The 26,798-nt window shown below is 49.2% G+C and overlaps 1 protein-coding gene across 6 annotated transcripts in view; it reads left to right on the plus strand.

Moving 5' to 3' along the window:
- The window catches only part of LOC122560263 (PHD finger protein 20), a 93,222-nt gene that overhangs the window by 53,777 nt on the left and 12,647 nt on the right, over window positions 1–26,798 (plus strand). For 5 of the 6 annotated variants that reach the window (XM_087994756.1, XM_087994758.1, XM_087994759.1 and 2 more), the window contains 7 exons: window positions 2,802–2,999; window positions 8,610–8,702; window positions 14,830–15,000; window positions 19,259–19,443; window positions 20,645–20,744; window positions 22,148–22,343; window positions 24,501–24,921. In XM_087994756.1, coding sequence (XP_087850882.1) covers window positions 2,802–2,999; window positions 8,610–8,702; window positions 14,830–15,000; window positions 19,259–19,443; window positions 20,645–20,744; window positions 22,148–22,343; window positions 24,501–24,921 — 1,364 coding nt within the window. The remainder of the gene's footprint in view (window positions 1–2,801; window positions 3,000–8,609; window positions 8,703–14,829; window positions 15,001–19,258; window positions 19,444–20,644; window positions 20,745–22,147; window positions 22,344–24,500; window positions 24,922–26,798) is intronic. The other variant, XM_087994760.1, reaches the window with a different exon arrangement.

A 26,798-nucleotide genomic window follows, 5' to 3' on the forward strand; every position in this document is an offset into this window, starting at 1 on the left:
CATTGCTGAGAAAGTGGAATCATATAGAGGTCAGACCAGGTGAGGATGGCAGATCTGTGAACCAGGAGTTCTCTGTCACTCACAGATTATGAAGCGAGTTGTGCTTTTCCGTCAAAAAGCAATGTTTCACGACCACCATTAGATTCTTAATTCCTGATTTGTATTGATTTCAAATTCCACCAACTGCCATGTTACCCGGGCCTCCGGGTTAATAGTCTAGCGATAATACCACTAGGCCACTGCTTCTCCTAGGTGTGAATGCCAAAGTTCAGTCCATGACAACAGTTCATACCAGGGGAAAAGAGTGCAGATTTTAAAAAAAATGTTATTCATATATGGGATTTGGGTGTTGCTGGCTAGGTCAGCACTTACTACCCTGTCCCTGATTGCCCAGAGGGTGGTTAAAGAGTCAACCACGTTGCTGTGGGTCTGGAGTCACATGTAGGCCAGACCAGGTAAGGATGGCAGTTTCCATCCCTAAAGGGCATTAGTGAACCAGGAGGGTTTTTATAGCAATCGACAGTGGTTTTATGGGCTACTTGTTTTAGCCCAGATTTTCATTGATTTCAGTTGACCATTTGCCGTAGTGAAATTAAAAGCCCCTGCCCCAGAACATTGGCTTGGGGTTCTGGATTACCAGCCAGTGACATTGCCGCTACAGCACCACCTCCCCTTAGATTGGCCAGGCTGTTGTGGTAGGGAAAACACTGAGCCACTCAAAGTTTCCCAGTCTCCTTCAAAGTTCAAAAAAGGCGCAGAACATCGAATATTTTGTTTGTAAAATGATTCCAGCTATCTACTTACATCGCTTCTGCTAAGCATGAATGAGCCACATTAAAAGCTTGACTGGTTATCTCCAATTGTTGCGAACCAGGCTACTAGCACACTCAGGACTGGTCAGCCAATGCTGCCCGATTTAATGCTGTCCCATCCTCTCCAGTGATTTCTGTGTAGACTCTCCACGAGCTTTGCAATGTCTCGTGCTGCCTTTCAGTGAAAGGGCGCAGAGTTGGTAGTGCCGTGGGCAGATGAATGGGGAGGTGGGACTAACTGGATAGTTCACAGGCACAGTGCACTGTATATCTCAGCGGGCCCTCTAATTCATACTGCTATCGGTATAGATTCAGACCACGGTCTGGTCACTATCCTGGATGTGAGGCGATGATACTGCAGCTCCTTGCTTGGCAAATTTGCTGGTATTTAGAATTGCGTGTAATCAGACTTGTGTGCCACTCTCTCAGTCAGAGCTACAGGAGTCTCTCTTCCACTGGGGTTATAGTGGGTGTATGAGACTTTCATACTCTGAGCAACATCTGGTGCTGTTAGATTATAGGTTTTGTCCTTGTGAATTTGTGTGGTGAGAATGTTTTGAATTGTGTAGTATCAGTGAAACATGAGTGGTTTCTCTTTGGGCCTGGTAAGGTTGATTTGATGCATTGAATTGAGTACATGATGGATGAAGTAATTGTTTGCCGCCATGCACTATGCTCCTTGTATTTCAGGTAAAGGTGTTTGTGCTTTAGGAGGGTTTTAACAGAGAAGTTTTAACAAAGCAACGTCCAAACTACCTTCATCAAGGAGGATGATGAGGATGTTACTGAGGGTGAGGGCCAGTGTGGGTCAGAGCTTGGGAGAATCCTTCCTGGTATGGAGACCGTTTAGTGGCGACCGAACTCGAGGTTTGCAAGGTAATGGGAGATTTCGATGGATAGTTCATGGGTTATTAGCTCGATTTAAAAGCCACTGGCCAAAAAATGGAGAGGGGTGAAGATGAGCGTTTTTCCTTGTCTCGGAGCTGAGGGGATTTGGACTACTCCAGCAAAGACGTGGGCCTGAATGGCCACCTTCAGTTTTGGTTTCTTTAGTGAATTGTATTTAAAGTGTAGGAGAATCTATGTATGTGTTAGTGCGCGCGTATCAAGATTGATATCGGTGACCAGTTCATTCTCTGCTAAGCTTTGAATACAGGGCGAAAGTGAGTACTACAGAAGGGCTCCTGATGAAGGGATTTTGCCTGAAACGTTGCTTTTCCTGCTCCTCTGATGCTGCCTGCCCTGCTGTGCTTTTCCAGCACCACGCTAATCTTAAAGCTTTGAATAGGATTCTTTCTGCACTCCCAAAGCTACCTTGATTTCTTCCTCATCTTAAACACAGTGCCTACGAGAATGTGGTATTCCCTCAGAGAGCTGCCTGAAGTGTAACTCTAGGTGAGTGCTTCCCCAAACCTGTTACTAGCTATGAACTCCCTTTGAGGCAGAGAAATGCTGTTAGACGCCCCCCCCCGTCAGTGAGGGCGGGCTGGGGGATGGGCTGTGAGGGGAGAAGGGAGGGGTAGGCATGGTGGTGGTGGTGGCCCGTTAGAGGGAGAGCACTCTGTCGTTATAACACGGTCTGAGCTCGAGAACGGCCTTTACTGACGTAGAGCTCCCCACCCCCACCTTAAGACTCAACTACCCTAAAACCCCTCCCCGCCCCCCCCATACACACACACAGATATATACACACACACACACTCTGTCTCTCAAACGCGCTCGCTCTCTCTCTCTCACTCTCAGAATTCCTAGTGTAGACAGTGGTGTTTGACCCAGTGAGTTATTTTGCTGTTTTACGGGATTTGAATTAATGACCTGACACAGAGATGGTGATTGCTGAGTTATTACAAAACTTTATCAACCCATGGCTCCCTGTGTGCACTGAGCTCTGCAGTGATGCTCCCTGGAGATTGTCTGTTTCCCTCCTGTGTGCACCAGCCGTCTCCACACGAACACTGACCTGTGTGCTTGTATGTGGCTCTCCTGCAGAATGGTCGCAGCAAGCATCTCACAGGGGCTCGCAGTCCTCCAGCACTGAGCTCCCACCTGGCAGGCTGGCGGAGAAACGGCGGGTATCGACACCATCCTCTCTGGACGTCGCGGCACAGTCCAGGCTCTCGGTCCGTGAGAAGACGAAGGATAGTCCGACCGACAGGTCGCATCAGAAGCTGCAAGACCGGGAAAGCGGTGAGTATCTGCAGAGTATCTACGTCGGTGAGGATGTGCTCTGAAATGCTAAATGCTGGAGATCCCAGCAGCTCAAGCAGCATCTGCAGAGAGTGAGCAAGCTAACATCAGCTCTGATGAAGAGTCATCTAGACTCAAAGCGCTCTCTCTCTCGCTCTCTCTCTCGCTCTCTCTCTCGCTCTCTCTCTCGCTCTCTCGCTCTCTCCCTCGCTCTCGCTCTCTCCCCGAGGATGCTGTCTAACTCGCTGTGGTCTCTATCATTTGTTCTCTGTACAGATTCCAGGAACCAGTAATTTGGTTCCTGCTGAATGCACAAAGTTGGCACAGAGTTTCTGATCATCCAGCTGTTACCTACCCGTTGCCACCCTCACCGTTGTTAATCACTGACTGTGTCCTGGTGGCTGTAATGTAACACTGGTATATTTACAGATGCGTGAGGTTGCTGGTCAGGTTTCCATCCTGCGTATGGCTGTGTGGTACAATGGCAGCCTGTGTGGCACAGGAGGAGCCTGGGGCCTAACGGCACTGCCCTGGGTGAATAATCCCATGACCCAGGTGAAACCCTTGGGGCCATGGATTCAGAGCCCAGCACCACAGCCGGTGGAGTTTAAATCTGGAATAGAGAGCCAGCATCAGAGCTGGATCACAAACACTGTCATCCGTTGTTGTTTGCCAAAAAAGACTCATCTGGTTGACTCATGCCCTTTAGGGATGGAAATCTGCCACGCTTACCCGGTCTGACCTGCACCCAGACCCACGGCAATGCGTCTGACTCTTTCCCCCCCCCCCCCCCCCCCCCCCCCCCCCCCGAGATAGCAGTCAGGGATGGGGAGCAAATGGAAGACCTGCTTCCTTTTCCTCTGATGTCAATGTCTCATGAAAGCATTAAAGCAGGGATCTCCCCCCCACAGACGCTGTTTGTTACTGTGCCCCTCACTCTGTCGGGCTACAGATACGGAGACTTGCACCAACCCAGCCTGACTATCCTGCTCAGATCTCTGGATGAGGGATTGGTGCCTAAGAGGGAGTAGGCCATTCAGCCCTTCAATCCCATCTGCCATTTGTTTGTGTTCACTTCAGCATGATGTCCTGCACTATCCCCACTCCCCCTTTGATCGTTTCATTACAGGGATATGAACTTGCCCAGCTCTGTGAGGCAGGGGATTCGATTCACCACCCTCAGAGTAAATGCGTTTGTCCCTCTCTTAACCCTAAATGGCCTCCCAACATTCTAACACTCTGTATACCCTCCCCCATTACAACACATAGCTCCCACAACCCCCCCCCATTCTAACACACAGTTCCCTCCCCATTATAACGCTCTCTCACATCCCCATTATAACGCTCTCTCACCTCCCCATTCTAACGCTCTGTTCCCCCCCATTCTAACGCTCTGTTCCCCCCCATTCTAATGCTCTGTTCCCACCATTCTAACGCTTTGTCCCCCCCCCATTCTAACGCTGTGTTCCCCCCCATTCTAACGCTGTGTTCCCCCCCATTCTAAAGCTCTGTTCCCCCATTCTAAAGCTCTGTTCCCCCCCATTCTAACGCTCTGTTCCTCCCCCCATTCTAGCACTGTACCCCCCCATTCTAACGCTCTGTTCCCCCCCCATTCTAAAGCTCTGTTCCCCCCCATTCTAACGCTCTGTTCCTCTCCCCATTCTAAAGCTCTCTTCCCCCCCCATTCTAACGCTCTGTTCCCTCCCTCATTCTAACGCTCTGTTCCTCCCCCCATTTTAACGCTCTTTTCCCTCCCTCATTCTAACGCTCTGTTCCCCCCCATTCTAACGCTCTGTTCCTCCCCCCATTCTAACGCTCTGTTCCCCCCCCATTCTAACGCTCTGTTCCTCCCCCCATTCTAAAGCTCTGTTCCCCCCCCATTCTAAAGCTCTGTTTCCCCCCCCATTCTAACGCTCTGTTCTCCCCCCCATTCTAACGCTCTGTTCCTCCCCCATTCTAACGCTCTGTTCCTCCCCCCATTCTAACGCTCTGTTCCTCCCCCCATTCTAAAGCTCTCTTCCCCCCCATTCTAAAGCTCTGTTCCCCCCCCATTCTAACACTCTGTTCCCCCCCCCATTCTAACGCTCTTTTCCCTCCCCCATTCTAACGCTCTGTTCCTCCCCCTTTCTAAAGCTCTGTTTCCCCCCCCCATTCTAACGCTCTATACCTCCCCCATTCTAACGCTCTGTTCCTCCCCCCATTCTAACGCTCTGTTCCTCCCCCCATTCTAAAGCTCTCTTCCCCCCCATTCTAAAGCTCTCTTCCCCCCCATTCTAAAGCTCTCTTCCCCCCCATCCTAAAGCTCTGTTCCCCCCCATTCTAACGCTCTGTTTCCCCCCCATTCTAACGCTCTGTTCCCCCCCGTTCTAACAGTGTTCCTCCCCCCATTCTAACGCTCTGTTCCTCCCCCCATTCTAGCACTGTACCCCCCTGTTCTAACGCTCTGTTCCTCCCCATTCTAACACTCTGTTTCCCCCCCCCATTCTAACACTGTGTTCCTCCCCCCATTCTAGCACTGTTCTTCCCCCGTTCTAACGCTCTGTTCCTCCCCCATTCTAACATTGTGTTCCTCCCCCCATTCTAGCACTGTTCCCCCCCATTCTAACGCTCTGTTCCCCCCCCATTCTAACACTCTGTTTCCCCCTTTTCTGACGCTCTCCCACCCCCCCATTCTAACGCTCTGTTCCCCCCCATTCTAACGCTCTGTTCCCCCCCCCATTCTAACGCTCTGTTCCTCCCCCATTCTAACACTGTGATCCTCCCCCATTCTAGCACAGTACCCCCCCATTCTAACGCTCTGTTCCCCCCCCCATTCTAACGCTCTGTTTCCCCCCCCATTCTAACACTCTGTTCCCCCCCCATTCTAACGCTCTGTTTCCCCCCCCATTCTAACGCTCTGTTTCCCCCCCATTCTAACGCTCTGTTCCCCCCATTCTAACGCTCTGTTCCCCCCCCATTCTAACGCTCTGTTTCCCCCCCCCATTCTAACACTGTTCCCCCCCATTCTAACACACTGTTCCCCCCCCATTCTAATGCTCTGTTCCCCCCATTCTAACACTCTGTTTCCCCCTTTTCTGACGCTCTCCCACCCCCCCCCATTCTAACGCTCTGTTCCCCCCCCCATTCTAACGCTCTGTTCCCCCCCCCATTCTAACGCTCTGTTCCCCCCCCTTTCTAACACTCTGTTCCCCCATTCTAACGCTCTCCCACCCCCCCCCATTCTAACGCTCTGTTCCCCCCCCCATTCTAACGCTCTGTTCCCCCCCCCCATTCTAACGCTCTGTTCCCCCCCCCATTCTAATGCTCTGTTTCCCCCCCCATTCTAACACTCTGTTCCCCCCATTCTAACGCTCTCCTACCCCCCCATTCTAACGCTCTGTTCCCCCCCCCATTCTAACGCTCTGTTCCCCCCCCCATTCTAATGCTCTGTTCCCCCCCCCATTCTAACGCTCTGTTTCCCCCCCCATTCTAACGCTCTGTTCCCCCCCATTCTAACCCTCTGTTCCCCCCATTCTAACGCTCTGTTCCCCCCATTCTAACACTCTGTTCCTCCCCCATTCTAACACTCTGTTCCTCCCCCATTCTAACACACTGTTCCCCCCCATTCTAACACACTGTTCCCCCCCCATTCTAACGCTCTGTTCCCCCCCCCCATTCTAACGCTCTGTTCCCCCCCCCCATTCTAACGCTCTGTTCCCCCCCCCCATTCTAATGCTCTGTTCCCCCCCCATTCTAACTCTCTGCTCCCCCCATTCTAACGCTCTGTTCCCCCCCCATTCTAACGCTCTGTTCCCCCCATTCTAACGCTCTGTTCCCCCCCCATTCTAACGCTCTGTTCCCCCCCCATTCTAACGCTCTGTTCCCCCCCATTCTAACACTCTGTTCCCCCCCCATTCTAACACTCTGTTCCCCCCCCATTCTAACGCTCTGTTCCCCCCCATTCTAACGCTCTGTTCCCCCCCCATTCTAACGCTCTGTTCCCCCCATTCTAACGCTCTGTTCCCCCCCCATTCTAACGCTCTGTTCCCCCCCCATTCTAACGCTCTGTTCCCCCCCATTCTAACACTCTGTTCCCCCCCCATTCTAACGCTCTGTTCCCCCCCATTCTAACACTCTGTTCCCCCCCCATTCTAACGCTCTGTTCCCCCCCATTCTAACACTCTGTTCCCCCACCATTCTAACGCTCTGTTCCCCCCATTCTAACGCTCTGTTCCCCCCCCATTCTAACGCTCTGTTCCCCCCCCATTCTAACGCTCTGTTCCCCCCCCCATTCTAACGCTCTGTTCCCCCACCCCATTCTAACGCTCTCTTCCCCCCCATTCTAATGCTCTGTTCCCCCCCCATTCTAACGCTCTGTTCCCCCCCCATTCTAACGCTCTGTTCCCCCCATTCTAACGCTCTGTTCCCCCCCCATTCTAACGCTCTCTCCCCCCCCCCCCCCATTCTAACGCTCTCTCACCCCCCCCCCCATTCTAACGCTCTCTCACCCACCCCCATTCTAACGCTCTGTCCCTGGTTCCAGACCTCCGCCCCCACCACCCCGGCTCAGGTGGAATCATCCTTCCTGTATCTGTCCTGTCAATCTGAACTTTGAATGAGTTGCATAAGAAAGCAAGAGTGGGAGTAGGCCATTCGGCCCTTGGAGCCCACTTAACCTTCAGTTAGATCACGACTGATCATCCAACTCAGATCCCTCTGGGGAAAGTGAGGACTGCAGGTGCTGGAGATCACAGTTAGTGCTGGAAAACACAGCAGGTCAGGCAGCATCCGAGGAGCAGGAGAATCGACATTTCGGGCATAATCTCTCCATCAGGAATTATACCTGAAACGTCAATTCTCCTGCCCCTTGGATGCTGCCTGACCCTCTGTGCTTTTCCAGCACCACATTTCCCACCCCACCCCTATGGCTAACCCAGCCTACACATCCCTGAACACTATGGGCAATTTAGCTTGGCCAATCCACCCTAACCTGCACATCTTTGGAGTGTGGGAGGAAACCCACGCAGACACGGGGAGAATGTGCAAATTCTACACACATAGACAGTCACCCAAGGCAGGAATCGAACCCGTGTCCCTGGCGCTGTGTGGCAGCAGTGCTAACCACTGAGCCACCTTGGATGTAATTCCCCAGTTATGGTCATGGAAGTGGTCATGGGTTTGGAAGGTGCTGTCTGAGGATCTTGGCTGAAATCGAGTATACTGGGGTAACAAAGCATTTAAAACCAATTTGTGGTCTTCAGACCTCATAACAAATGATCTAGAATGTATAAGTCTTTCATAACTTTAATAAGACTTCAATATACTGGGCTAATACAGGTCCCCGGCAGTAGGATAGATGCAGAGATGATTTAAAGCTTACATCATAGTCAAAAGGTGTGGTGCTGGAAAATGCATATGCTTCGCTGCACCCCCCCCCCCTCCATGTTGCGTATGGGCTGCACTGTTGTTGAGGGACAGCCGTGCGGGTGGGGTTTGGACTGTGCCATGTTGGCCACTGAAAGCGGGTGCTCCATACATGCAGCAGCGACTGGGTGAGCGGTTCCGTTCCCCCCCTCCCCACCCCCATCCAAAAACCTCGTTCTGAAGTAATTGCGGTGTCTCCGTGTGCAGGGTCACGGGAGAGGAGCAAAGAGAAGAAGCTGCGCGATTTTCTGAAGGTCAAGCTGAAGAAAAAGAAGAAGAAGAAAAAGAAGTCCAAATGTGGTGAGCTGTTTCTGCCGGCTTTGTGGAAAATGTTTGTGACGGTAAATGTCCAAAAGAGCAGATCAGGAAGCAACCAAGAAACTCCCCGTGTCTTGGTGCATTTTCCAAAAACACTGAATCATTCAAAGCAGCAAGTGGCTCACTTTGGCCCCCAGGAACAGGAGGAGGCCATTCAGCCCTTAATCATGTGCTACCTTTCAATGTGATTTTGTCTGATATCTCACCGATCTCTTTCACCGTCCCTCATCATAGAATCCCTACAGTGTGGAAGCAGGCCATTCAGCCCATCGAGTCCACACCAAACCTGCAAAGAGCATCCCACCCGGACCCCTATCCCCGCATTTCCCCATGGCTAACCCACTTAGCCTACACGTCCCTGGACTCCGTGGGCAATTTCCCATGGTGAATCCACCTATCCTCCACACCTTTGGATTGTGGGGAGGAAACCCACGCAGACACGGAGAGAATGTGCAAACTCCACACAGACAGTTATCCGAGGCTGGAATTGAACCCGGGTCTCTGGCGCTGTGAGGCAGCAGTGCTAACCATTGAGCCACCGTGCCACCCCATCTTTGTGTCAGATTGAAGGTTGGCGTTTGATCGCTGATCGATTGCCGTTTGCAACGTCAGGTCACTGATCCCTGAGGGATTGGCCGCTGATAAGATACTGGAGGAAGGGCTGGCAATGCGTTCAGAAGTACTCGAGAGAGAGAGAGAGAGAGAGAGAGAGAAAGTGCAGTGGCTAAAATTGCTGTCATTATTTAGTGTATGGGGCGATGAAGAGACAACTGGTGAATGGGCTAACATGTTTCGTATTTTATTCTCTCATGGGACATGGGCGTAGCTGGGCCAGCAGTTATTCTCCGTCCCTAGTTGCCCCCTTGAGAAGATGGGGATGAGCTGCCTTCTTGAACAGCTGCAGCCCTCCTGCTGTGGGTTCACCCATAGTGTCCTCAGGGAGGGAATTCTGGGATTTTGACCCAGCAACACTGAAGGAACGGCAGTATATATCCAAGTCAGGATGGGGAGTGGCTCAGAGGGGAACTTAGTGGGTGGTTCTCCTGTGTACCTGCTGCCCTTGTCCTTCGAGATGGAAGTGGTCGTGGGTTTGGAAGGTGCTGTCTGAGGATCTTGGCTGAAATCGAGTGTCAGGAGTCTTTGCCTGAGATGATGCCTTTTGCTTTGTATACAAGAAATAGCGCTGGGTGTTTTGTTAGGAACAGTGCTGTGATAACAGTAGAGGGATTGGGTGGGGCAGAGACACAAATAAAGTTGATGCAATATTACAGGCAGGAACTCTCATTAACAAAACGTTTAAAACCAATTTGTGGTCTTCAGACCTCATAACAAATGATCTAGAATGTATAAGCCTTTCATAACTTTAATAAGACTTCAATATACTGGGCTAATACAGGTCCCCGGCAGTAGGATAGATGCAGAGATGATTTAAAGCTTACGTCATAGTCAAAAGGTGTGGTGCTGGAAAAGCACAGCCAGTCAGTCAGCATCCGAGGAGCAGGAAAATCGACGTTTCGGGCAGGAGCCCTTCATCGGGAATGGTCCTCAGATGCTGCCTGACCGGCTGTGCTTTCCCAGCACCACAATTTCTGACTCAGATCTGCAGCCCTCGCTTTCTCCTTGCATCACAGTCACTCAGTTAATGAATGAATGGACAATGCAAATTTTTTTTAAAATGATGTTTAATTAACGAGAATATTATGGAATTATATGGTGAAGTATTGAAAATGCTGACTGGGGCGATAGAAGCTGATTACTGGAAACCTAAACAAAGGGCCACAGAGTGAAACCCAAGAATAAAATCACACAGCGCTAGAGAAATTCACCAGCACGGGAAACAGAGGTAACATTTCAGGTCCTGCATGACCCTTCCTCAGATCTTCTTTCTTCTGAAGAAGAGTCCTTTCAGAATAGAAATGTTAACCCCTCCCCAGAGATGCTGCCAAACCTGCTGAGTTTCTCTAGCACTTCCTGCTTTTATTTGAGATTTCCAGCATCCACAACATCTTGCTTTTTGTCTGAGATCCAGGAGGTCTGGGCAAACCTGTTCAGTCGAGAGAGTTGTGAGGTCACGGGGTATACGGTCAGGCTTGAGGTCTGTGGTGCAGAGGTAATGTCCCTACCTCTGAGCCAGAAGGTCTGGCTTCAAGTCCCACCTCCGGAGGCTTATCACAGCATGTCTGAACAGAGGATAAAGGTTGTTTTATTCTGAGGTAAGATTGGAAGGGATATGGGAAAGGAGTGTGTCAGTGCTCAGAAGGCAACCAGTTTGTTAGCTTTCATAGTGAGAGGATTTGAGTACAGGAGTAGGGACATCTTGCTGCAGTTGTGCAGGGCATTGGTGAAAATGATCTCTTCACCTGAGAAAAGGTATTCTTGCCACAGTGGGAATGCTGGGAAGATTAGATTAGATTAGATCACTTACAGTGTGGAAACATGCCCTTCGGCCCAACAAGTCCACACCGACCCGCCGAAGCGTATACCACTCAGACCCTTACTCCTACATTTACCCCTTCACCTAACACTACGGGCAATTTAGCATGGCCAATTCACCTAACCTGCACATTTTTTTTGGTTTGTGGGAGGAAACTGGAGCACCCGGAGGAAACCCACGCAGACACGGGGAGAACGTGCAAACTCCACACAGAGAGTCGCCTGAGGCAGGAATTGAACCCGGGTCTCTGGCACTGTGAGGCAACATTGCTAACCACTGTGCCACCGTGCCGCCCACTATTTACTACATTAATTCCTTAGAAGGCAGGACTGACATGGAGAGACTGGATCAGCTCGGATTATGTTCACAGGAGTTGAGAAGAATGTTGGAGGGATCTCTCAGAAGCCTATGAAATCCGAACAGGGCTGGACAGGATGGATGTTCCTGATGATCAGGAAGTCCAGAATCAGAGATCACTGTTTAAGGATGGCCGTTTAAGACGGAGATGAGAAGAAATTTCTTCACCCAAGGAGTGAGAGTTTGTGGAAATTCTCTGTCACAGAGAGTGGTTGAAGCCAGAATATTGAATATTTTTCAGGAAGGAGTTAGATATTGTTGTTAGATCTAAAGGGATCAAAGAGTATGGGGGTGTGGGGAGTAAGCAGGAACAGGGGGCTGAGTAGGATGATCAGCCATGATTGTGTTGAATGGTGGAGCAGGCTCGAAGGGCCGAATGGCCTATTTTCTATATTTCTATGATTAAAACTGTTTGCCCACATGGAGAGTAAATGTTGAGCCAGGCTGAAGGTAACTTTGCGTTTCTATCCATTGATTAATCCTTTACGATCAGTTTTTGATGCTAGGGAGTTTTAAAAAGATAGCTTTTGTTTCACAGTTAGCTTCTGTTAGGATTTGATATGAATTTACATTTGTGTGTACTTCTGTGACTCTGACAGCAGGTAGCGCAATTGTGCAGTTTGTAGAGGTTCCATATTGAGCTCTGTGTGCAGAAAATGACCCCCATTCTTATCTATTCATGTCCTGTCTCTGCCTTCTCGTAACACCTTATTCACCAGCTATACCTCATCACACCAGCCTCAAGGGGGAGCTGATGTCCTCAGGTTCAATCATCCAGTAATCCTGGCTACTTCTCCGGGAGCCCAGGTTCAATTCCCACCTCAGGAGCTGGTGGGATTTAAATTCAATTCATAAATCGGAAACTAAAAGATAGTCTCCATGATGGTAAAACTGTCATTAATTGTCATAAAATCCCATCTCATGACTCTTAGATAAGGACATGTGCCATTGTTCCCTGGTTTACACATGACTCCAGTCTCCCAACAATGTGGTTGACTCTTAGCTGTCCTCTGAAATAGTCTAGCAAGCTACTCAGTTCAAGGGCAGCTCAGGATGAGCACCCAAGTGCTGGTTTTGCCTCGGTGACGCCCACTTCCAGAGAAAGACTAAATACATTTCAAAAAGCGTTCCCATTTCCATTCCTGTACAGTTGTCCTTCAAATTGCAGTACAATTCCCATTGATGGAATTGTTATCAAAATAAAGGGTAAACCTTTTAGGATCGAGCTGAGGGAAATGTCTTCACTTGGAAAGTGGTGAGCCTGTGGAATTTTCTACCACAGAAGGTGATTGAGACCAAAACGATGTGCTTTCAAGAAGCAGGAAGAGACAGCCCTTATGGCTAAAGGGATCAAGGGAGATGGGGCGGGGGTGGGAAGGAGCATGAGGATATTGAGCCGAATGATTAGCCATCATTACATTGAATGGTGGAGCAGGCTTGATGGGCCCAATGGCCTACTCCAGACCCTGTCTTCTATCCATCCGTGTAGATGGCTGGCTAGCATCGAAGGTCATGAACTATCCTTTTCCACCTCTGAGATGGAGGAGATGAGATTTTACTCTCTCGGTCATGAGGCTGCATGCTGCTAGCGCATGAGGAAACTTCACTCTGGATTTTCAATGTTGACCCTGAGTGATTAGCGTTGCCTTACTCCACGGGAAATATTATTGACAGAATACTGCAAAATATTGCTCAGGTCAAAACGTCAGGTGTTCGAGTTCAAACTAATTGTGGTTCCTCGTCTCCTCTCAGATGGAGAAAGGTTAACTGTGTAGATTAGCTAATTAAAATGGATGTGGACGTGTTGGGGATGATGTGGAAGAAGAATATCTGTGTTGGTGGAAAATGGGGAAAGCTTTGGCATGAATGAATAAAACGACAGAATCCTTCAGTATCGCGAGAGCATTAATGAGGAGCTGGGTGTTGGGTAACCCTCGTCTGAGGGGGGCTGCTTCAGTCGGGGGGGGGGGGGGGGGGGGGGGGTCTGTGTCTGTGTGTCCATCTGTGTGTTCCTTTGACATGGCTGACAGCTCTGGGGCCTCTCCAGCTGGTGAGGTGGGAGGATATCAGAACTCACCCCCTCCCTCCCTCCCTCCCTCCCCTCCTTCCCACCTTCTCTTTCCACGCCCCCAACCTCCCCTCCTGCCCACCTCCCCTCCCTCTTTCCTCTTTCCCCTTTCCTCCCTCCCTCCCTTCCTCTTTCCATCCCATACTTCCTCCTTCTCTCCCTTCCCTCTCTCCCTCCTTTCCACCTTCCCCCTCTCCTTCCTTTCCACCTTCCCTCACTCCCCTCGTTCCTTTCCCCTCCCTCCCAACTTCCCCTCCCTCCCCACACTTCCACCTTTCCTCCCTCCCCTCCTTCCCCTCCTTCCTACTTTCCCTCCTTCCTTCTCCACCTTCCCTCCCTTCTTCCCACCTTCCCTCTGTCTCTCCCTCCCCACCTCCCTGCAGCATTTGCCCAGTGTCCAGCCTCTGACTGATATCTCCACACAGAGCTTTTCCAGTCTGTGCTTCACACCCACAAGCTGGGACATGCCTCCCTTGCCTTCCCTGGGACCGCTGTTTTAAGCATTTGGTATTGGGGGAGGCAATGGCCTAGTGGTATTAACACTTGGCTCTTTATCCAGAGACCCAGATAATGCTCTGGGAATCTGGGTTCGAATCCTACCATGGCAGATGGTGGAATTTGAATCCAACTTTTAAAAAAAAATGGATTCAATAATGGAATGAAGAGTCCAATGATGACCATGATCCATTGGTGATTGTCAGAAAAACCAATCTGGTTCACTAATGTCCTTAAGGGAAGGAAACTGCTATCCTTACCTGGTCTGGCCTACAGGCAAAAGTGAGGACTGCAGATGCTGGAAACCAGAGTTTAGATTGGAGTGGTGCTGGAAAAGCCCTTCATCAGGAATAGAGGCAGGGAGCCTCCAGGGTGCAGAGATAAATGGGAGAGGTGGGGCTGGGGAGAAGGTAGCAAAGAGTACAATAGGTGAATGGGGGTGGGGATGGAGGTGATAGGTCAGAGAGGAGGGTGGGGGAAGGTAGCAAAGAGTACAATGGCCTACATGTGACTCCAGACCCACAGCAATGTGGTTGACTCTTCACCTCCTTCTGGGCAATTCGGGATGAGCAATAAATGCTGGCCCAGTCTGTGATGCCCTCATCTCATGAATAAATGTGGGGAATAAAAGAGTCCCAAACACATCACTGACATCTCCATTATCTTCCTGCCCCTCTTTTGTGGTTTACTTTGGTCCAGTTTGTGCGATGTTATTGGGCAGATTATGCTGACCTCTTTGAATTCTTTGATCGCAGAGTTTTCTGGCAGTGAAGAGAACGTAGATGTCTCCAGAGATTTCCCACCGAAAAAATCCACGTTCCCTTCAACCAGATCGTCGTCCTCTTACAAATATCCCTTCTCTCATAAATATACGTCCTTACGCAGTTCTGACTCTGGATACTACATAGAAGGGCTGAAATTTGATGGTTGGTGACCTGACTTTTTTTCTCTTTTACCACATTTTCTGTAAAGTAGTGTAATGCTGATGCCCCGTATTGTATTCTAGAGGAGCGAGCGTTTGCTGGGGGGGGTTATGTGACTGGATGTGTAATCCAGAAGGTTTCCTCATAGCATCCATACAGTAGGAGAAACAGACCATTTAGCCCAACAGGTCCACACTGATCCTCCAAAGAGTAACGGTGGCGGCACGGTGGCACAGTGGTTAGCACTGTTGCCTCGCAGCGCCAGAGACCCGGGTTCAATTCCCGCCTCAGGCGACTGACTGTGTGGAGTTTGCATGTTCTCCCCGTGTCTGCGTGGGTTTCCTCCGGGTGCTCCGGTTTCCTCCCACAGTCCAAAGATGTGCAGGGCCAGGTGAATTGGCCATGCTAAATTGCCCGTAGTGTTAGGTAAGGGGTAAATGTAGGGGTAGGGGTATGGGTGGGTTCGCTTCGGCGGGTCGGTGTGGACTTGTTGGGCCGAAGGGCCTGTTTCCACACTGTAATATAATCTAATCTAATCTAATCTAACTCACCCAGACCCATTCCCCTACCATATTCCTCTACATTTACTCCTGACTAATGCACCTAACCTACACACCCCTGAACACTATGGGCATTTTAGCATGGCTAATTCACCTAACCTGCAAACATTGAAATGTGGGAGGAAATTGGAGCACCCGGAGAAAACCCACCCAGACATGGGGAGAATGTGCAAACTTGACACAGACAGTCACCCGAGGCTGGAATCGAACCTGGTCCCTGGCATTGTGAGGCAGCAGTGCTAACCACTGAGCCACCGTGCCACCCAGGTTAATCTGCATTAGTGATGCTGGAAGAGCACAGCAGTTCAGGCAGCATCTAAGGAGCAGCGAAATCGACGTTTCGGGCAAAAGCCCTTCAACAGGAATAAAGGTTTTTTACCACCCAGGTTAATCCCCTGGTAACAGGGGTCAGATCCCATTGTGGGTGGTGGAAATTAAATTCCATTAATAAAATTCAATTCATAAAATCTAAAACTGCATGTTAGTCCTGGTAATGGTGTCTGTGATTAAATGATGTAAAAACACAACCTCTCTGCGTTCACCAATGTCCTTCAGGGAAGTAGGTCTGCCATCTTTACATGACCTGGTCTGACCTACGTGTGCCTCACAGCAATGTGGTTGACCGTTAGCTGCTCCCTGTAACGGCCTGGTTCAGGGTTAATTCAGGGTAGGTGACAATTACACCCACGTTCCACAAAAGAGTAAATTTGTGAAGCAGAGTCTTTCGCAAATTGATGAGACTTTCTCAAAATGTTGACAGTGCCGACCGAAGCTTCCTTGATGGTGACCTTTCAGATGATCAAAAGGTTGACAGGGCAAACATAGAGAAAAGTATTTCCTTTTGTCGGGGGCAGGGGGGGTTGAGAATGTTCAAGCCAGGAAGCCATCATTGTAAAGCTAACATGAAATTAAGAAAAATATATTAACCCAGTGAGTGTTTAGATAGTGGGTTTGCTGTCACAGGGAATAGTTGAGAAGTTGCATTTGTGGAATACTGTGGGAGAATGGACAGCAAGTTGTACTAGTGAGGTTTGCTGAAGGTTGATTTTAAGGTCAAGTGGCTCACTGGTAAGTACTGTTGCCTCACAGCGCCAGCGACCCGGGTTCGATTCCACCCTCGGACGACTGTGTGGAGTTTGCACCTTCTCCCTCTGTCTGTGTTGGTTTCCTTTGGGTGCTCCGGTTTCCTCCCACAAAGATGTGCAGGTTGGGTGAATTGGCCACGCTAAACTGCCCATAGTCTTCAGGGATGTGTAGGTTAGCTGCATTAGTCAGAGGAAATGTAGAGTAATAGGGTTGGGAATGGGTCTGGGCGGGTTACTCTTTGGAGGGTCAGCGTGAACTTGTTGGGCCAAATGGCCTGTTTCCTTACTGTAGGGGTTCTGTGGTGGTTCAATTTTAAAAGGGAAATCAAGTGGAGCATTACAGCTGGCACAGCTTGGTATTCAGTGTAATGTCGAGAGACAGTGAGCTGTGTGTTATGGGGCTGCTATATCGAAGAATCAAGGAACATGCATGGTGATTAAACATAGTAATCTTTAGATTAACATCTAAATGTACCATAATGGAAGTTTAATGTAGTCTGCAATTTCGGATCAATGCCTGATTTGCAAGTTATGGAGGAGTAATTTGAAAGCAGCGACCAGAAAGTTTCCATCTAATTTATAGACGGGTTAGGGGTAGCAGGTGCAGGTCCTGTTGCACTGTATCATGTGGGACTGCTGTCGTGTATCTCCCTGCTGCCGAGGTGCTGTGCAAGGTGGAAAGGGCAACTCCTGCACAACCAGCGATGTCTGCACTTTCTAACGAGCTGCTGAGCTGCGCTGGGGAACCCAGCTGGTTCAGTTTGCAACCTTGACACGAGGCAACCCCAAAAACGTTCCGAGGCTGTGGTGTATGTGGCACTCTCCGCCGGCTCTCCCTATTCACCTTTCGCTTTGCGTTTATAAGTTTTAACAGGGGGTGACGACGAAGCTTTTCAAGGTTCCTGTGATGCAGTGGTAACGTCCCTGCCTCTGGGCCAGAAGGTCCATGTTCAAGTCCCATCTCGGCATGGGATAGTGACGGAGGCCCCGGGTTAATTCCTGCTTCCAGCTCACACCTTTCACCTCAACCACAGGCGGCCCTAGAGTTTTACAGCAAACAAAATACTTTTCTAGCGAAAACCTTCTAACCACACGGCTGCAGTGAAGTAAGTTACTGCTTTAAACCCGCCCTCCCGTCGCTATGTTCTTGTAGCTCAGCAGCAACCTTTTGGAATTCTAAAACGTGTGAGCTTCCGTAATCGGGCAGGTGAATTATTTGGAGCAAGCAGTTTGAAACAAAAATAGCATTAATGCGAGTTGAGGCCAATCTAATATCTCTGGCATTCGGAATCCAAGAAGGTCTGTTTCTGTGGAATATTTGCGAATCATAAACAGCACCTTCAGGTCAACATCCAGTCTGGATCAATAAATAAAGACCTCGTTTTTAAACCCTGGAATAGGTACGAACAGAAAGAGAGGTTGCTTTGGGGCAGTTAATAGAGTCCCAGAGATATACAGCTCTGTCCAACTCGTCCATACCAACCAGCTATCCTTACTTAATCTAGCCCCATTTGCCAGCATTTGGCCCATCTCCCTCCAAACCTTCCCTATTCATATACCCATCCAAATGCCTTTTAAATGTTGTAACTGTGCCAGCCTCCACCACTTGCTTTGGCAGCTCATTCCATACCTGATGATGGAAAGGAGAGGATGGGATTGTTGCCAGTGCATTGGGAATTATTCAACAAAACGTGACTGTTCCTTGCAAAAGTGAACGACCTCTGGCAGTCCCGCTGTTCAGTCACCAATGGCGCACATATACATGAAGTCAGTGGAGAAACATGAGCCACAAATCCTGCCACCTGGTGGCCAAATGTCAGCATAGTGGCTCAGTGGTCAGCATTGCTGCCTCCCAGCGCCGGGGATCCAGGTTCGATTCCTGCCTTGGGTCACTGTCTGTGTGGAGTTTGCACATTCTCCTTGTGTCTGCGTGGGTTTCCTCCCACAGTCTAAAGATGTGCAGATCAGGTGAATTGGCCATGGTAAATTGCCCGTAGTGTTAGGTGCATTAGTCAGGGTTAAATATTGGATAGGGAAATGGGTCTGGGTGGGTTACTCTTCGGAGGCCGAAGCAGGGCCTGTTTCCGTAATGTCGGGAGTCTAATCAAAATGATTGGTTTTCCAGAAGGTTCTGAAAGAGGAGTGAGAGCTGAAGGAGCATAGGGTTTTTGTGAGGCAGGAGGAGTTCCAGAGAGTGGAAGCCAATGGGGGAGGGTTGTGAGGAAGAGAAATTCCAGAGAGTGGGAGCAGGGAAGGCAGGGAGACTGGATGTAAGAGCCAGAGATAAGAGGAGGCAAGAGTGCAGAGGAAGTTGTGCAGATGAGGAAGTTGTGTTTACCCAGTTATCTCCTGTATGAATGCACAAGAGGAATTTGAGTCCTGTAACACTACAACAGAGCAAAATGTTTTTTTAGAGTCTGTACCGATCCAAAAGGGTCTCTTTTTCTTGATTCCCGCTGGTGTATCGGTGCTTTGCTTCCCCGGTTTTGCAAAAGACTTGCAAACCACTTGGAGCCTGCTCTCCCATTGTGCGTTTTTCACTGTTGCGAACGAACCAGGTGCTTCCCTGGTACTTGTTACCATGAGCACGTGTGACAGCCGTCCTCCATGTGTCAGACATTTCAGATGACGACCCAACGAGTGACTCTTCGACGGACAGCCTGCTGTGGAGCGAAGACGACTACAGTCAGGACGTGGATGTGACCACGAACCCCGATGAGACTGGCGATGGCGACGACAGCCAATTAGAAATTGTACGCTGCGTCTGTGAGGTGGAGGAAGAGAACGAGTTCATGATTCAGGTATCGGTAAAATACTTGCTGTTGTGTCGCCATAGTCTTACTAGACCGTAGGGGGTGCTCCCTCATTAGAGAGAAGTGACTGGTGGTGACTTAACCTGAGGGTCACCAGATCTCAGGCAAAGGAAGAAGTTGAGAAGGAGAGTCATAGAGATGTACAGCATGGAAACAGACCCTTCAGTCCAACCCGTCCACGCCGACCAGATATCCCAACCCAATCTAGTCCCACCTGCCAGCACCCGGCCCATGTCCCTCCAAACCCTTCCTATTCATATACCCCTCCAGATGCCTTTTAAATGTTGCAATTGTATCAGCCTCCACCACATCCTCTGGCAGCTCATTCCATACACGTACCACACTGTGTATAAACGTTGCCTCTTAGGTCTCTTTTATATCTTTCCCCTCTCACCCTAAACCTATGCCCCCTAGTTCTGGACTCCCCCACCCAGGGAAGAGATGGTAACCTCAAACCGGTGATGTGAATTGAACCCACGCTGTTGGCATCACACTGCTCTGTAAACCAACGATCCAGCCAACTGAGCTAAACCGATTCCTGGATATAATACTAGAAGACAAGTGAACCCAAATGATTCCAATAAAAATTACAACTATAATCTTTCAAGGCACCAGAGGACACCAAGTTTAACAAATTGCTTTAAGAAAATGCAGGTGAATGAGAACTTTTTCTTTGCCAGAGTGAGTTGTTTCAGTTGGGAATCCACAGCCTGAAAGAGCATAAACAATAGCAACAGGAGTAAGCCACTCAGCCCCTCAATTGAATCCTGGCTGATCCAACATACCCCACGGCCACTTTCCTGCCTTTTCCCTGTAACCCTTCATTCCCCAACTGATCAAGAACCTACCGATCTCAGAAAGGAAGTGGAAGCCATTAATAAGAAAAGAAAATGGTGCTAAAGGGAAATGGTCAAGTAGTCAATGGAGAAAATCTGCCAGGCTTTAGGGAAAAGAGCTGGGAGGAGGGACAGATTGGATAATTCTCCCAAAGACCAGGACATCTCTGATGGGCTGAATGGATGACATTGATATATAATATTCAGTGCACCCCAAAAGAACCAAACAGGATAGGCTTCTGTTACATTGAGCGATGTCAAATCCTTGTGTTAATGCTCTATCCCTTTGCGGTATCAGAGCATGTGTCCTGAGTTCCTCGCGGACTCACTGATCTTACTCTCCTGTTTGGCAGTGTGAGGATTGTTTGTGCTGGCAACACGGAGTCTGCATGGGCCTACTGGAGGACAGCGTGCCCGAAACCTATACTTGTTATATCTGCAGGGACCCACCAGGTGAGTACTGGCCAGCTAGGAATGTAAAAAGCAGCATGCCATACGTATCATGTTGTTCAGGACAGTGCCTATAGTTTACTGGGGATGGGAGTAGAGTGCGATAATCTTACTGCATTCTCATAATCCAGAGGCTCATGGTGGTCATCTGAAGACATTTTGCTCAGACCCCACTGTGATGCCCACATCCCATGAATGACATTTTTAAAAAGACATAAGTCAACGATAATGGTTGTGTTCAGCTGTTGTGGAGGCGTGGTTAAGGATTAAGAGAATTCCTGTCCAAGTAGTGTCATAGAATCTTACATGTTCACTAGAATACAGTTAATACTTGCTTACTCATGGGCCATGGACATCTTCTGCCCACCACTAGTTGTCCCTTGAGAAGGTGGTGGTGAGCTGCTGTCTTGAATCGCTGCAGTCCACCTGCTGTAGGTAAACCCATAATGCCATTTGTGCGGGAATTCCAGCATTTCTACTCAGCGACACTAAGAGTGCAAAATGTATTTCCAAGTCAGGATAGTGAGTCACCTCGAGAGTAATTTACAGATTGTGATGTTCCCGTGTGTCTGCTGCCCTTGTCCTTCTAGATGGTGGTGGCATGGGTTTTGTAAGGTATGGTGTAAAGAGCCTTGGTGAATTTCCATTTGTATCTTGCAGATGGTACACACACTGCTACTGAGTGTTTCTGGTGGAAGGTGTGTAAACTTTTTGGATGTGGTGCCAATCAAGCGTTGTCCTGGATGGTATAAAGCTGCTTGAGTGTTATTGAGCTGCACCCATCTGGACAAGTGGGGAGTATTCCATCACACCCATAAGTTGTACCTTGTAGTCAGTGGACAGGCTTTGGAGAGTCACTTGCTCACTGCAGTATTCCTACCTCCTGTAACCACTATTTATATGGCTAGTCCAGTTCAGTTTCTGGTCAGTGATAACCCTCAGGATGTTTGCAGGATTCAGCAGAGATAATATCTTTGAATATCAAGAGCAGATTAGGTTCTGTCTTCTTGGGACTTGTGTGGCATAAATGTTACTGGGTACATGTCCACCCAAACCTGAAAATTATCCAAGTCTTGTTGCATTTGGACACGGACTGACTCAGTGTCTGAGGAGTTGCAAATGATGCTGAACATTTTGCATTCGTTGATGAACATCTGACCTTCTGGTGGTGGGAAGGTCATCGATGAAGTAGCTGAAGATGGTTAGTCCCTGGATGATATCCTAGGAACTGTAGAAAGGTACCCACTGAGCCATAGGTGATGGTTTGACTTGATAGTGACACTCATAGAAACTCTGCACTCATTTCTCTGCTGCTTCAATGAGGGTGGGAAATGTTTAACTCGTAGCCTTTTCAGTAGCTTTTTTTTTATCAGTCCCAGTTGATTGACATGTTATTTCTTCTGTAGATCACCGTTTGAGCTCCAGGTACTGGTACGACAAGGAGTGGCTAAGCAGTGGCCATATGCATGGCCTGACGTTTGTAAAAGAGAATTATTCCCACCAGAACAGTGGGAAGATCATTTCGACACACCAGCTACTGGGGGATGTCCACAAGGTGATCGAGGTGTTGCACGGCTTGCAGCTGAAGATATACATCTTACAGTAAGTCGGAGCGCTGGTAGTTTTTAACATTTTAGTGAGAAGGTCACCATGTTAGTGGGTCACACCAGCCAGCGATAGGCCAGGTAGTCATTGTCCCAGGTATTATCTCCTAACATCACCAAGGCAGGAAAAGTGCCGGATCAGAATTACGTGTCACCTCATTGACTGAGGGTTGGTGTGGGGAGGGGGGAATCTTCTCATCTTCCAGCTTCATGCTGCAGAGTAACTTGGGGCCGATTGGAAACGTGACAGCCGTTCTGACTGAGTGCAGCCGCGATGTTGGAGACTGTGGGAGGAGAACGGACTCCATTTTACAGCTTCTGTAAACTGTGCTGGTTTTATTATCAGGCGATGTTTGTGATATCTTTGTGATGTCAGAGGTCCCGAAACCATTTGATGAATCGGTGATGCGTCAGTGCTCCTTTTTTGTCGACGATTTCTGGTTATTCTGTCTCCACAAAAAGTAACAGAATCAAAACCTCTCACTCTGGAAACAAGTTACTAAAAGCCGACAACGTGTGAAGATGGCTTCGAGATGTATAAATGGAAATTTTATCAAGGGTCTGCTCCTGTGACCTTTGAGTCATAGAGTGTGAAAGTGTGATTAGTAGGTGATTTCTCCCACAGGTTTACTCCCAATTGGGTTAAATATTATTCCATGAATGAATACTGGATGAAACTTCTGGTTGAGGGCAGCTAGGGATGGGCAGTATATGGTCTAGCCAGTGATGGCCATGCTCCCTGAGTGAATAAAACAAAAACTCATGGAAGCAACATTGCATACAATTCTGGTCAACCATAGGAAGGATGTTGATAACTGGAAAGCTAGAAACCACTAATTAACTACAAAAACAATGATATTTTGTAGCATGTTACCAAGACTGAAAGGTTTGAGTTATAAGGAGAGGCTGGATAAGCTGTGACATTTTTCCCTGGTGTATTGGAGGCTGAGGGGTGACCTTATGGAGATTTATAAAATCATGAGCGACATAGATACGGTGAACAGTCAAGGTCAGTTCCCCCAAGGGGAGGGCAGTCCAAAACTAGAGGGCATACGTTTAGGTGAGAGGGGAAAGCTTTAAAAGGGGCCTGAGGGACAACCTTTTTTTACACAGAAGGTGGTGTGTGTGCAACACGCTGCCTGAGGAAATGGTAGTGGTTGGTACAATTACAACAGTTAAAAGATATTTGAACAGTTACATGGGTAGGAAAGGTTTTGAGCGATATGAGCCAAACACACTAGGATGGGACTAGTTCAGTGTAGGAAACCTGGTCAGTGTGGACAGGTTGGGCCGAAGGGCCTGTTTCCATACTGTGTGACTCTATGACAAGAGAACACCCATCTCTTTTCCCCCTTGAAAACCCATGAACAGGCATTGCCAGTGACTGTTTGTTGTGGTTTCTGCACAGTGAGAGTTTGCCAGTGTGCTAGGCACAGAGCACCAACTGAACCCACTGACACGTGCACACTCGCACACTTGTGCGTGCACATACACACTCGCACATGTGCACTCCCCTATATCCAACTGGATACAAACTAGCTGCCATAGTAAAGCAAGGAGAGTACTTGGGGAGATGGTGGCTGAGCAGTAATGTCACTGTATTGGTCATGATTGGACCCGGGGAATGCTCTAGGTCACTGGTTCACACCAGCTGGTGGAATTTAAATTCAGTTAACAGAACCAGGAATATAAAATCTGGACAAAAAAAAAAACCACGTAACCATTGTCAAGTGTTGTAGCAACTGGTCTTGTTCAGGAATGTCTCTCTAAAAAGAACATTTACTGCCCTTACCTGGTTTGGCCTATGTGTGAGGTCAGGAGGTACTGCTGAGGTTACAGATGTGGGTGTGTGAACAGTGGATCCAGGGGCCCAGAGATTCCCTGTTTCACTCTCGGGGTATCTGTTGAGCTGCCTCCCCCTCCCCACCTCTTGTGGGCCCACCCACTGTAATGTGGTGCCCTCTGTGATGATAGCCAGGGGGTGGGTTGCTGTGCGGACCGGGAGAGGAGAGTGACCTGGTACTGGGTGAGGCAGAGCGATTTCCTATGGTGATTGGGAACCCCTCACCTCCCAACATCGTGAGCCTGCTCAAGTACCCCACTTTCTGGGCTGATGGTCTGTGTTCTGTTGTGTCTCCCCCACTCGACACCCTAGGAATAAAGACCAACCGGACCTGAAGTTGTGGTGCAAACCGTGGAGAATCTCCTCAATGGCCTTTGAGAAGCTGAGGGAGAGGCAGAGTGCGCCCAGCGAGGACAGCAATAGCACGGTCAGTGCCAGTGCCAGCACACCGTGCCAGGCACAGAACGGCACAGCTGAGCGGCAGAGCAGGCTCCCCATGATCGAGGAGTCCTACATCACCAACGAGCACTGTTACCAGAAGCCTCGGGCCTACTACCCAGCAGCAGAGCAGAGGTTGGTGGTGGAGACCCGCAACTCCACGCTGGATGAAGGGATCGGGAGGATGAGGGAGAACGGAGACGAGACTCTGGCCGAGAGATTCGGGCGGAATCTCGACGACGACTCGGGCAGATCTGACATTGAGTTTTGCCGAGAGGAAACCAGTTCCTGCAAGGTCAGTCATTTCACTTCTAACTGTCTGTATCTGGGGACGGGAGGGGTGATATTTCACTAGAGGAGATTTCTGCACCAGCTGTTAGTGATCTGGAGGGATATAGACATCGTCAGATTTTAGTGAGAAGGTCACCATGTTAGTGGGTCACACCAGCCAGCGATAGGCCAGGTGGTCATTGTCCCAGGTATTATCTACCGTGCTTCTCCTGACATCACCAAGGCAGGAAAAGTGCCGGATTGGAATTACCTTATTGACTGAGGGTTGGTGTGGGGAGAGGGGAATCTTCTCATCTTCCAGCTTCATGCTACAGAGTAACTTTGGGGCCGATTGGAAACGTGACAGCCGTTCTGACTGAGTGCAGCCAAGATGTTGGAGACTGTGGGAGGAGAACGGACTCCATTTTACAGCTTCTGTAAACTGTGCTGGTTTTATTATCAGGCGATGTTTGTGATATCTTTGTGATGTCAGAGATCCCGAAACCATTTGATGAATCGGTGATGCGTCAGTGCTCCTTTTTTGTCGACGATTTCTGGTTATTCTGTCTCCACAAAAAGTAACAGAATCAAAACCTATCACTCTGGAAGCAAGTTACTAAAAGCTGACAACGTGTGAAGATGGCTTCGAGATGTATACAGAGCAAACCCGATTATCTGAACGACACGGGCGGGGAGTATTTTTTTCGGATAATCTGATGTTCTGATAACACAGTTTACCCAAGCATCGGGACCTTGAGATCTTGTTCAGATAATCTGAAATTTGGATAATCGAGGTTGTTCTGTCATTGGAAATTTTATCAAGGGTCTGCTCCTGTGACTTTTGAGTCATAGAATGTGAAAGTGATTAGGAGGTGATTTCTCCCACAGGTTTACTCCTGATGGGCTCAATATCATTCCATGAATGAATACTGGATGGAAGTTCTTGTCGAGGGCAGCAAGGGACGGGCAAAAATGGTCTAGCCAGTGATGGTCATGTCCTCTGTGAGTGAGTGAGTTTAAAAAATAAAATTCAAATGAAATGGTTTGTTTGCAGAGGGATCAGAGGTCCATTATTCAGAATACCCAAATGGCAGGGCAAATGCATAAGGCAGTTGTGATAGTATAGAGGGTACTTTGTGAGGAGAAAGCAGGGGGCACTATGGACCACCTGAGGGTGAGCTTAAGTGGCACAAATGATGTCTGAAGGGTTAGGTGCAGGGACGATGGGGGTGATGTCTGAAGGGTTAGGTGCAGGGCCAATGGGGGTGATGCCTGAAGGGTTAGGTACAGGCCGATGGGGGTGATGTCTGAAGGGTTAGGTACAGGGCCGTTAGGGGTGATGTCTGAAGGGTTAGGTATAGGGCCGATGGGGGTGATGTCTGAAGGGTTAGGTACAGGGCCGATGGGGGTGATGTCTGAAGGGTTAGGTGCTGGGCCAGTAGGGGTGATGTCTGAAGGGTTAGGTACAGGGCCGATGGGGGTGATGTCTGAAGGGTTAGGTACAGGGCCGATGGGGGTGATGTCTGAAGGGTTAGGTACAGGGCCGATGGGGGTGATGTCTGAAGGGTTAGGTACAGGCACGATGGGGGTGATGTCTGAAGGGTTAGGTACAGGCACGATGGGGGTGATGTCTGAAGGGTTAGGTACAGGCACGATGGGGGTGATGTCTGAAGGGTTAGGTATAGGGCCGATGGGGGTGATGTCTGAAGGGTTAGGTACAGGGCCGATGGGGGTGATGTCTGAAGGGTTAGGTACAGGGCCGATGGGGGTGATGTCTGAAGGGTTAGGTACAGGCACGATGGGGGTGATGTCTGAAGGGTTAGGTACAGGCACGATGGGGGTGATGTCTGAAGGGTTAGGTACAGGCCGATGGGGGTGATGTCTGAAGGGTTAGGTACAGGG

This window comes from Chiloscyllium plagiosum, unplaced genomic scaffold (genome assembly GCF_037043375.1).
Source record: "Chiloscyllium plagiosum isolate Xiang-an unplaced genomic scaffold, Cpla_swu_hap1 HiC_scaffold_15, whole genome shotgun sequence".
NCBI classification, from domain to species: domain Eukaryota; kingdom Metazoa; phylum Chordata; class Chondrichthyes; order Orectolobiformes; family Hemiscylliidae; genus Chiloscyllium; species Chiloscyllium plagiosum.